Source organism: Rhea americana, unplaced genomic scaffold (assembly GCF_003343005.1).
Source record: "Rhea americana isolate MKP2758 unplaced genomic scaffold, rheAme1 scaffold_139, whole genome shotgun sequence".
Classification (NCBI taxonomy): Eukaryota; Metazoa; Chordata; class Aves; order Rheiformes; family Rheidae; genus Rhea; species Rhea americana.
The window spans coordinates 141408-151972 of NW_028185472.1; the positions used below are offsets into that span (position 1 = coordinate 141408).

The following is a 10565-nucleotide window of genomic DNA, read 5'->3' on the forward strand; positions in this document are numbered from 1 at the left end:
GCGGAGGGGGTGGGGGGTCGGGGCTGGCAGGGGCTAGAGTGCCTTCAAGGGTGAGCTTTGGAGACGCAGCGGGTGCTGGGGAAAGGGAGGACAGCAGGGTACAGGGGAGGTTGGGCGGTTGTCTGGTTGTTCCATGGCAGCTCCCGGTGGACTGCCTATCTCCTCTAAAGTGGGACAGGCAGTGTCTGTCCCCAGGGACTTTGGGCTCTGGCCACTCGAGGGCAGGGATGCAGGATGCAGACAAGGCTAGCTGAAGAAAGGGGGATTTAGGTGCAGGAGCAGGTGGAGAGTGGGGGGTCCTGGGATGACCCTGCTTGTTTCTCCGCTTTTCAGCCCTCTGTGCTCCTGTCCATCCAGACTGGGCAAACCTCTTACCGGGATAGAAGCCTTCTCCGTGAGGTGCCTGAGGGGGTTGAACTGAAGGAGTCTTCTTGCTGTGCTCTGCTCACCCTTTTCTCCTCCTCCAGTGCTGCACCGTTCAGACGTTGTCTTCACCTGCCACCCAAACAGGGCATGCCGGGCTGAGGAGGGAACTGAAAGAGTCACTTCTTGGCGTCCTTCCTCTCTGAGAATTCAGGTGCCGCAGCTTTCCCGGCCCCGAAGCTGCCATGGCCGACACGCTGGAGTTCAATGAGATATACCAGGAGGTCAAGGGATCCATGGTGAGAGCCCAGGACAGAAGCCTGGCAGAGGCAGGGCTCCCTGTGGCTGCAGCGGGAGCATCTTGCAGGCCCACACGCTTGTCAAAGCCTTGTGTTGCTCGCTGTGTCTCTTGGGCCGGAGACGAGCAGATGACGCATCAGTGTGAGATGTGGCCTCATAGAAGTAACGCTTGAGATGCCTCAGGCACCTTGCTGTGCACTGGGGCGTGGGCCCCACATCTCTTCTGCCTGGTCCTGGCAGAAAGCACTTGGCTTATCTTGGCCGGAAACAAGAGCGGAGGTGCCTCATTTCTAGGGCTGAAGTGGTTTTGGAGCATCAACAGGGGCTTTTAGTGCCTGCCTGTTGTGGAGCTAGCAAGGCTGTGGTTGGGAATGTTTCCAGGAGCAGGGGTGCCAGCGGTAAATGCCTCCCCCCTTCCCCCAATTAATGCTGTAACTACTGTGAGAGGGTTGTGCATTGTACATTGACTTGTTCTAGTGCTGGGGACGAGGCAGTGTGGTCCTGTGTTGTTGAGTATCTGTGGCTCACCCTTAATCTCATGACTTTTGGGAGACTGTTCCCAGAGTTATGGCACTGTTTGGTGGTACAGAGGGTGCTGGTGAGAAAGGACTGTCTCCTCGTTGTTTGAATCCCGTATTAGGCAAGGAGCACTTGGAGGACTAAGCCTTAGGGGGGATGCTGAAGGGAGCCCTCTTGTTTCACCTGGAGGGGTTATACAGCCATCTGTTCGTGCCAAGAGAGGCAGCTCCCTGCTCCAGGGCCCGATGGCTGTGTCTGCCTTGGGCTGTCCCCACTTTCTGCGGATGTGAGCGCTGGGTGAGCTGCCTCATGCCTGCCTCTCCTGTCAGAATGATGGTCGTCTGCGTCTGAGCCGCCAGGGCGTGATCTTCAAGAACAGCAAGACAGGGAAGGTGGACAACATCCAGGCGTCGGAGCTGGCAGAGGGCGTGTGGCGACGTGTGGCACTTGGTCATGGCCTCAAGCTGCTCACCAAGAACGGTCACGTCTACAAATACGATGGTTTCCGGGAATCGGTGAGCCCCCAAGCCCTGTTTTCTCTGACTGATGGCTGAGCCCTGCTGTGTTCACTTCCCCCCCCCYCCCCAAAATACAGAGTTCACTGGTGGGTTTGTTTTTTTCAAAATGTGGAGTTCGCTTTTTCTTTTTTTTCCCCCTAACACCATCCATTCTCTTGTGGGCTTGTGCTGCTGCCTCTTGCTTGTCCTGAATCTAGCTCTGCTGCTTGTGAGCCTTGCAGTGCCAACCTCCTTCCCCTTAAGAACAACTCTGACTGCAGGTTTTCTGGCTGCTTCCTTTGCACGTGGGACTCTGTCCTCGTTATGCACTCTGGGCAGTGCCCATGAGCACCTGGTAGTTTCTTATGTTTTTCCTCTGCTTCTCACCCTGGCCCAGGAGTTTGACAAGCTTTCAGATTTCTTCAAGGCCCACTACCGCCTGGAACTGGCGGAGAAGGACCTGTGCGTGAAGGGTTGGAACTGGGGGACGGTGAGGTTTGGAGGTGAGTTGTGGTGAGACAGGAATACAGCCCAGTGACTGGGTTACTGCAGAAAGGGAATCTGTGCTGGGTGCAGACAGGACCTCCCATCCTAAAGTAGTGGAGGTAGGTAGGTATCCAGTAGCTAGGAGCAGTTTCTCCTCCCAGCAGCACAGTTGTTGCTGCAGCACCTGTTAACAGCTTCAGATGCTCTTCTGGGCATCTGTAGCTACCTGCTTCCTAAGGGGTGGACTTAGGAAGAGGGTGGATGCTAGTTATCTTACGAAAACAGGAAATAGATGCAGGCCCCAAATCCCAGGGGAAGATCTCTACAGACAAAGGTTGCTCAGTGAAAAACAACTGTGTGGGAGGTCTATGTTTGGCAGTGCCAGTTCTAGAAGGAGCCTGGGGAGCTGAATGCTCCTGTATGCTTTGAGACCGGTGGAAAATGGGAATAGACAGTTCCCTTCTTTTTGCTTGTGTTCAGTCTCTTTCTCCTGGGCCTGTGGCTGACCACAGTTGAAGGAGAAAGCCTGGAGATTTGGGCAGGAAGTATGGAGATGAAGAGGGGAAGCGTTGCTGGAGTTTGAGAGGAAATTGAGGCGGCTGCTGCTGGAGATGGGCACTAGGATCAGATTCACCTTGGGTCTGCCCAGCATCGTGGACCTTAGACTCTTATTCCTGTGTTACAGAGTAATAGTTTCGATCCTGTTGTGACTGGCTGCGTCTCCTCTCTCCACCTCCTGTAGGACAGCTTCTCTCCTTTGACATTGGGGAGCAGCCAGTGTTTGAGATCCCCCTCAGCAACGTGTCTCAGTGCACAACAGGCAAGAACGAGGTGACGCTGGAGTTCCATCAGAACGATGATGCTGAGGTCTCGCTCATGGAGGTTCGCTTCTATGTGCCCCCTACCCAGGAGGATGGCGTCGACCCTGTGGAGGTGAGTGCAGAGCAGCAGGTGGGGCAGAGGGGGGAGCTGGGTGTCCTCGCCTGGTGCCTGACCTCAGYGCCTTTGCCTTGCAGGCCTTTGCTCAGAACGTCCTCTCCAAGGCGGATGTGATCCAGGCCACCGGGGATGCCATCTGCATCTTCCGAGAACTTCAGTGTTTGACGCCTCGCGGGCGATACGACATCCGTATCTATCCCACCTTCTTGCATCTCCATGGCAAGACCTTTGACTACAAGATCCCCTATACTACTGTGTTGCGCCTCTTCCTGCTCCCACACAAGGATCAGCGGCAGATGTTCTTTGTGGTGAGGAGAGGACAAGGGGTCTTGCCTCCCCAAGGGAAGCATGATGAGTATCAGGTTTGGGGGCTCTTGACTTCTCATCTCCTTTTCTCTTTCAGATCAGCCTGGATCCCCCAATAAAGCAAGGCCAGACCCGCTACCACTTCCTGATCCTGCTCTTCTCCAAGGATGAAGATATCTCACTGACTCTCAACATGAACGAGTGAGTCCCTCTTCCCTGGAACCCCGTGGACCCCACCTGGGTTTGGGGGCTTGGGAAAGCTGGGAGGGAGGTAACGATCCCCACACTCTGATGCTGGACCTAGTCRGGGGCATCTAGCCACTGGGGCTTGTGAGCTGGTCTCCCTGTTTGCCTGCTAAGGGCTCTTTGGAGTCTGAGCTCCCTGTTCTTACTGTTGCCCTTTCTTCTGGCTGTGTAGGGAGGAGGTGGAGAAACGCTTTGAGGGACGGCTCACCAAGAACATGTCGGGCTCCCTCTATGAGATGGTCAGCCGTGTCATGAAGGCGCTGGTGAATCGCAAGATCACTGTTCCYGGCAACTTCCAGGGGTGAGGCGTGCTGCTCCTCTCATTGTTGGCAGTGGGACCTGGGCTCTTTCCCTTCCACGTGTGAGCATGGAGATGGGGAAGTGCCAATGTGTGGCTTGTCCCCTATAGGATAGGAGATACTTGTTATTTTATCTTATATATATATATTTTGTAATCTCAAATGCTGTTTGAGATTCCTCCCTGACTCTGACAGCAGGACTGGCCCCTCTCTTTCTCCTCTGTTTCTGTGATCAGGGAGAGGGCACTTTGCAAGATTTGGGGCTCACACTGGGGGAGCAGCTGATGGATTTGTCTGGGCTGCTGGGATCCTCAGTCTCGCTTTGGGGTGTACGCAGGGAGGGCATTAGCTCCCTGCTGGCATAACATGACTGTATTTGTCCTCACAGACACTCTGGGGCCCAGTGTATCACCTGCTCCTACAAGGCCAGCTCGGGGCTTCTCTACCCACTGGAGCGTGGCTTCATCTATGTGCACAAGCCACCCGTTCACATTCGCTTCGATGAGATCTCCTTCGTCAACTTTGCCCGTGGGACCACCACCACCCGCTCCTTTGACTTTGAGATTGAGACCAAGCAGGGCACACAGTACACCTTCAGCAGCATAGAGAGGTGGGCATGGGGTGTGTGCCAGGGTATTGCTGTACCCCCTAGGCTGCTCCTTGCACTGTGAGGCAGTCCTGCTGACCGTGTCCTCCCTGTCAGTCACAAATGTTATACCCTCACTAGCACAGAAAGGTGATTTCTATGGGGAGATCTCCCCATAGAGATGTTTCAGGTGTGCAAACACCTCAGTTCCTGCCTATCTCTGACTGGCCTCTCTCTCCTGCAGGGAGGAATATGGGAAGCTCTTTGACTTCGTCAATGCCAAGAAGCTGAACATCAAGAACCGAGGCCTCAAGGAGGTACCTGCTGAGGAAGGCCAGTTCCCTGTGCCCTGCTGGAACAGCTGGCCCACAGGCTGGGGTGGGAGAGGGCTAGGGGTTTCTTCCGTCCCAAAGTTTGCTGCTTTTTCCTTTTTTTTTTTTTTTTTTTTTTTACCTCTCTTTTCTCTCCTTGCCCTTATAGAGGAAAAAGGTCCGTGCGATATCTCTTCCTCTTTCTCCTCCTCTTCCTCCTCCTGGTGCAGGTTTCCTTTGCATGGCTGTGGTGATCCATGACTAATCCCAGTAACTCCAGCATGATTTGTGAGAGGGGCCCTCACTTAACTCAATTAACACCTTAGAGGTGCCTTTTTTGCTCCCTCCCTTGATTCTTGGTGGGGAGAAGGAGGGGACATGGTGGGTGTCCCCTCCTCCCCTCCCAACTTGGCCCATGCACGCGTGTAGGGGCCTGCCCAGGGGCTGTGTGCACCCAGGAGCATGCCAGGAGTTGTAGTTTCCAGAGGTCATGTGTGTGCAGGTGAAGGGAGAACAGAGGGCTGCTCTCACTCCATCTCTCCCACAGGGTATGAAGCAGAGCTATGATGAATATGCTGACTCAGATGAGGACCAGCACGATGCCTACTTGGAGAGGATGAAAGAGGAGGGCAAGATCCGGGAAGAGAACGCTAACGACAGCAGTGACGGGTCTGGGGAGGAGACTGGTGAGGGCTGAGGCCGGCTATGCACAAGGGACTGCCTGGGAGTCTGTCTTTGGTGCTCAAGGCTTCTCCCCACTCTGTGAAGTCCTGCCCTGGGGGTTACTGCCATCCCTCTCTTGCTGGGCTGTCTGTCCTTGCTTTGCTGTAAGCTGAGCCCTGCAATCTCTCCTTCCAGATGAGTCTTTTAACCCTGGAGAAGAAGATGATGATGTGGCTGAAGAGTGAGTAGAGGCTGGGCAGGATTCTGTCTTGGGGTGGCTTTTGGAAGATGCTGTTTGTGTTTTGTGAGGGCTGCGTTGGGGACGGCAGTGGTGTGGGGCTGTATGAACAATGCAGTATGCACTAGATACAGCTAGTAGTGCTCTAGAAATCCCTGGTCCTAAAATTGTGAGAAGTAAGTTTTGTTCTGGGTTCTCTGCCTCCTAAACAGCATCATAAAATGCACAAGAGTTAAGAAGGGCAAGGGGAGTGATAAGATGTATGGGATGGCTTCTGGATGAGGCCTGGTTGAGGAAGCCTTGGCTCTTCAGGCTGGAAAAGAGAAAACAGTAGGAGGAGAGTGGGATACAAGTCCATATAATGCTGACTGGTGGGAGAGAGTGGATGAGAATCACAGTTGCCCTGTAGGAGCCAAGGGGCATCACGAGTGCTAGCAGAAGCCAGATTTGGGTGAACACCCAAAGCTTACAGGAATTCAGAAAATGACCAGCCATGTTCATGGAAGAAAAATCACTAAGGACTGTTAAGCACGAATACAAGAGCTTCAGCTCAGGAAGTCTCTGAACCACAGGTTGCTAGAGGCCTGGAAAGTACAGGGGCAAGTCTTACTGTGTGCTTGTCACTGCTACTTCTCCCTCACCTTGTGCTTTATCTCATTTGGGTTGGGATCTTGAGCTGTTCCTGAAGCCARGTTTCTGCACACAGATTTGACAGCAATGCCTCAGCTAGTTCTTCCAGTGGTGATGGTGACAGTGATCGGGATGAGAAGAAGCCAGCCAAGAAGGCCAAGATTGTCAAAGACCGCAAGCCCCGCAAGAAGCAGTTGGAGGTGAGAGATTGCTGCTGATGGGGTAGTGAAGAGCAGGACGTGGTGTCCCTGGAGCATGGATTGCTGTTCCCTGTTGGGAGCAACACCAGGGGAGGTGCAGGTCCCAGTACATCAGCTGAGCTCCTTTACTTCAGCCTGCTTCTGCTGTAGTCTGATCAGGTTCACAGAATTACAGAATCGAAAAGATTGGAAGGGATCTCTGGAGATCATGTAGTCCAACCTTCTTGCTCAAGCAGGGTCACCTAGAGCATGTTAGACAGGATTGCATACAGGCGGGCCTTGAATATCTCCAGAGAAGGAGACTCCACAGCCTCACTGGGCAACCTGTTCCAGTGCTTTGTCACTCTCACAGTGAAGAAATTCCTCCTCTCATTCAGGTGGAACTTTCTGTCCACCACCACCTCATGCTTTGCCCTGGTGGGGTCAGTTGTCCAAGTCTGGCTCCTCTGCAGACTATTACTCATCCTACAGATGAGTCTGAGTTGAGTCCCTTCTAAAGGATTTGTAGCCTGTGCCTAGCAAGTCCTTTTGATTGTTGGAGACCTTGTCTCCAGCAGCCTGTCCAGTGGGTACTTTCCATTGTTAGAGGTGTGGCCTGATAATCCATCTWCCGTGATGATAGAGCTGAATTACTAGTGGGATGTAGAAGGCAAAATGAGACCTAGCCCCATGTCTTGGGGCAGCCCTGAAGTCTTTAATGAATAGTGTTACACAAGGCTTTCATGCTTGTTCTCTCCCTACTTCCCAGAGCAAGAAAGGGAAAGACCCCAATGCTCCTAAGAGGCCGATGTCAGCTTACATGCTCTGGCTGAACGCCAGCCGTGAGAAGATCAAGTCAGAGCACCCTGGCATCAGCATCACAGACTTGTCTAAGAAGGCCGGGGAGCTCTGGAAAGCCATGTCCAAGGAGAAGAAAGAGGTTAGGTGCATGATGGGGAAGAACTTGCAGGGGGCATCTAGTTTGCTGTGCTGATGGGGAGAGAAGATCCTGGTCTAGGAAGGAGAGGCTGGACATGAGGAAGGAAGCATGGCAGGCCCTTGGTTGGTCTCAGGAACCTGACACTCCATAAACAGGAGGTCAGAAAAGCAGCTTTGCAGTGGGGAGATGATGTCTTTGGGCTGGGGAGCTGCTGGATGGGCACGGTCTTGACCGAGGTGGTGAGGTGTATGGTAGGAGTGCTGGTGTGCGGTGGGTGGGGGCAGTGTTGGATTCTGGTGGTGCAGATGGTGGTGGAGGACTAGATGCAGGAGAAGGCACTGCCAACCTTGTACTCTGGCTGCAGGAATGGGATCGTAAGGCAGAAGATGCCAGGAGGGACTATGAGAAGGCCATGAAGGAGTACAGTGTGGGCAGYAAATCAGAGAGCTCCAAGACGTGAGTATGCTGAGCAGAGAGGGCTGGCAGGGGCAGGTGGCAGGGATTTGCATGTCTGAAATCTGCCTGTTTTCCAGCCACCACGGTGCCTAGGACTGTGGTGTATACTTGGCTGTGGGCAGTCAGCAAGGTAATGCTTCTCCTTTTGCCTCTACTCTCCACAGAGAGAGGTCTAAAAAGAAGAAAAAGAAGCAGGAGAAGCAGATGAAGGGGAAAGTGGAGAAGAAAGCTGCAGCCTCCAAGTCTTTGTCCTCCACCAAATCCCCTGCCAAGAATTTGAGTGAGAGCTTCAAGAGCAAGGAGTTTGTCTCCAGTGATGAGAGCTCCTCTGGAGAGAGCAAGAAGGAGGTATGGCTCTTCCACTTCTGTTGGTAGGCTCGGGTGGGTGTCCTTTGCCTCATCTTCTCTATRGTGTACTCAGTTCATCTCTTTGGGAATAGTACACCCATCCCACCTTTGTAGGGAGCGCACCCCTCTGGTACATCTTGTCTATCGTACATTCATCTCGCCCTTGTGGGAATGGCCTCCTGGCCCATCTTTATACCATGCGCAGCTGGCCCCTGCACAGCGGTCCTGTAGCGGAGGACATGTGTGCTCGGTGATGTTGACAACTCTGCCTGCTCCCAAGGGGGAACAAAGCCCCTGCCACCAACCCATCCCCCTGCTTTGGGGCACGGGAGAGGCACACAAACAGGAGCTGCTGAGGTACCGTTGTGCTAACGTCCTCTCTTGCCGCAGGACTCGGAGGAGGAGGGAGTTGCCAGCCTGCCCCCCAGCTCAGAAGATTCTGCRTCTGGCTCGGATTAGCCCTATCCCCGCCATTTCCAGGCTGGTTCCCAGGTCAGCGAGAGGACTGGAGTGGGCCGGCCTGTGTCAGGGGCCTGGATCTTGGGCTACAGCCGGCTCTGAACCCACATTGCCACGACACTGCGTCCTCCTGCCCATACTGCTGGGGGCAGGGAGACACGAGCCAGGGTAGGCAAACCCTCTCCCCTCAGTGCCTGGTTGGGGGAGCGAGACCTCATGGAGGGAGGCCAGGAGGGGCCTCAGTCTCACCTCAGCCCTGTTTCTCATCAATTTATTTTTTTTAAATACTCGGGCTTGTTTCAGTCTCCTTTTTTCTTTTTCTTTTCCTTTTCCTTTTCCTTTTTTTTTTTTTTTTTTTTTTTGTATATTGGGTCCATTCATGTGACGAATTGAATAAAAAAACCCACCAAGGGAGCAAGTGTGGGTGCGGAGCTGGGGGAGGCAGAGGGAGCAGGGTGGGCTCCTTCTTCCCCCCACTGCGGGACCCTGGGGCTGAGTTGTACTGGGGCTGCTTCCTCACAGCTGCAGCCGGCAGGGGTTGAGCTCCGTTTCGTCCTTGAAACGGGGCCAGAGGCTGAGCTCACTCCCTGCCYGTCCATTAGCAGCCCCGAGCCCCTCCTTCGGCATCCCTAATTCTGTTAAGGAGCCATCAGGCTCCTAATGGAGGCCCCATGGTCGATCCTGATGCAATTCAGCGGAAAGCGTGGGGCCTAGAGGGCTCCTCCGCTCCTGCCCACACCGCTCCCTGATGTGTGTGTGGGGGGAGGGGGCCACAGCCAGCATCTCTGAGCCCCACATCCCCCATACAGAGGGTCGGGGGTGGTGCCAAGTGCTTGCGTGGCCACCCTAGCCCCTCATGGCTGCTGGCTCCGCTGTGGAGATGGGGGTGGAATAGGTGCTGATCCGATTAATGCCTCTTCTCYGGCGCTGGGACCCTCCATTACCGTCTTTCCACTTGACCTGTTGTGGCCACTTCCCGCTCTGGCTGTAATTCAATCACTGCGGGTGAACGGGCTCCATGGGGATGGGGCGAGGCCCTCACCGCACACTTATTTACCAGCACCGCTGTGCTGCCCTGCCCTGTACGCTATCTACCCTAGCACCCCGGGGAGCCAGAGGGTTGGGAGGAGGCGGGTGTTGCAGGCTGGCTGTGTGCTGCAGCTGGATGGGGGGCAGTCCCAGGATCTTTGCTGCCGGGAGAGGGGGAAGGTGGCTGTGGGGGGAGGACAGGAGTGTCAGCTGCCCCTGGGGGGGATGGGGTGGAGGACCGTGTGCCCTGGGGTCTACGGCTGTCCCCAGGTGTAGGCAGGAGCCCACCCAGGCTCTGGGCCGGAGGCGGAGCGCCATAACCCTGACAGATTGCCCTGGTGCGTTCTCGATGGTATGCGCAGCTGGACGGCAGATGGCCCTTCCGGCCGCACTCTCTATGGCTCCCTGCCGCGCCCCGCGCGGGGGGACGCCAGCTGGGGTAAGTGGACCTCCTCGCCCAGCTCCCGGCCGCAGGCGGCGCCTCTGCCCCCGCCGACGGGGCCCTCTGTGAGGCTGGGGGAGGGGTCCCCAGCCCCCTTCTCGGTGGCATCCCCCCCCRCCCGGGCCGGGGGCACAGGGCAGCCCTGGCCCGCCTCTCCGTGACGCCTCCGGCCCCTCCTGGCGGGGGCACGCGCGGGCGGGAGGTGGGGCGCGCGGCTGTCGCGGCCACGCGGCCACGCCGCCGCTCTAGCCGGCCGCGCTCTATGGCGGGGCGGGGCGGGGCGCGTCACGAGGCGGGGCCCGCGGTGCATATGCAGCGGGGGGGGGGGC

The 10565-nt window shown here is 55.6% G+C and overlaps 2 protein-coding genes across 4 annotated transcripts in view; both read left to right on the top strand.

Moving 5' to 3' along the window:
• Nucleotides 1-89: 89 nt before the first annotated feature.
• SSRP1 (structure specific recognition protein 1) lies at nucleotides 90-9054 on the top strand. 3 transcript variants are annotated; one of them, XM_085298399.1, is made up of 17 exons: nucleotides 90-399; nucleotides 511-662; nucleotides 1512-1697; nucleotides 2077-2182; nucleotides 2908-3098; nucleotides 3182-3412; nucleotides 3508-3611; nucleotides 3829-3957; nucleotides 4344-4565; nucleotides 4786-4865; nucleotides 5398-5538; nucleotides 5711-5756; nucleotides 6460-6583; nucleotides 7332-7502; nucleotides 7867-7958; nucleotides 8123-8306; nucleotides 8697-9054. In XM_085298399.1, the coding sequence occupies exons 2-17, from the start codon at nucleotides 609-611 to the stop codon at nucleotides 8763-8765; spliced, it is 2130 nt and encodes a 709-aa protein (XP_085154525.1). In that variant the 5' UTR covers nucleotides 90-399; nucleotides 511-608; the 3' UTR covers nucleotides 8766-9054. The 3 variants fall into 3 exon arrangements, with proteins under 3 accessions (XP_085154525.1, XP_085154523.1, XP_085154526.1); XM_085298397.1 differs by having other exon boundaries at nucleotides 90-662; XM_085298400.1 differs by having other exon boundaries at nucleotides 91-662; nucleotides 4786-4858; nucleotides 5400-5538.
• A 1098-nt stretch (nucleotides 9055-10152) lies between these two features.
• CNOT12 (CCR4-NOT transcription complex subunit 12) overlaps nucleotides 10153-10565 on the top strand; it is a 14504-nt gene continuing 14091 nt past the window's right edge. Inside the window, exon 1 of the mRNA XM_085298401.1 lies at nucleotides 10153-10233. The gene's annotated coding sequence lies outside the window, so the exon portion shown is untranslated. The remainder of the gene's footprint in view (nucleotides 10234-10565) is intronic.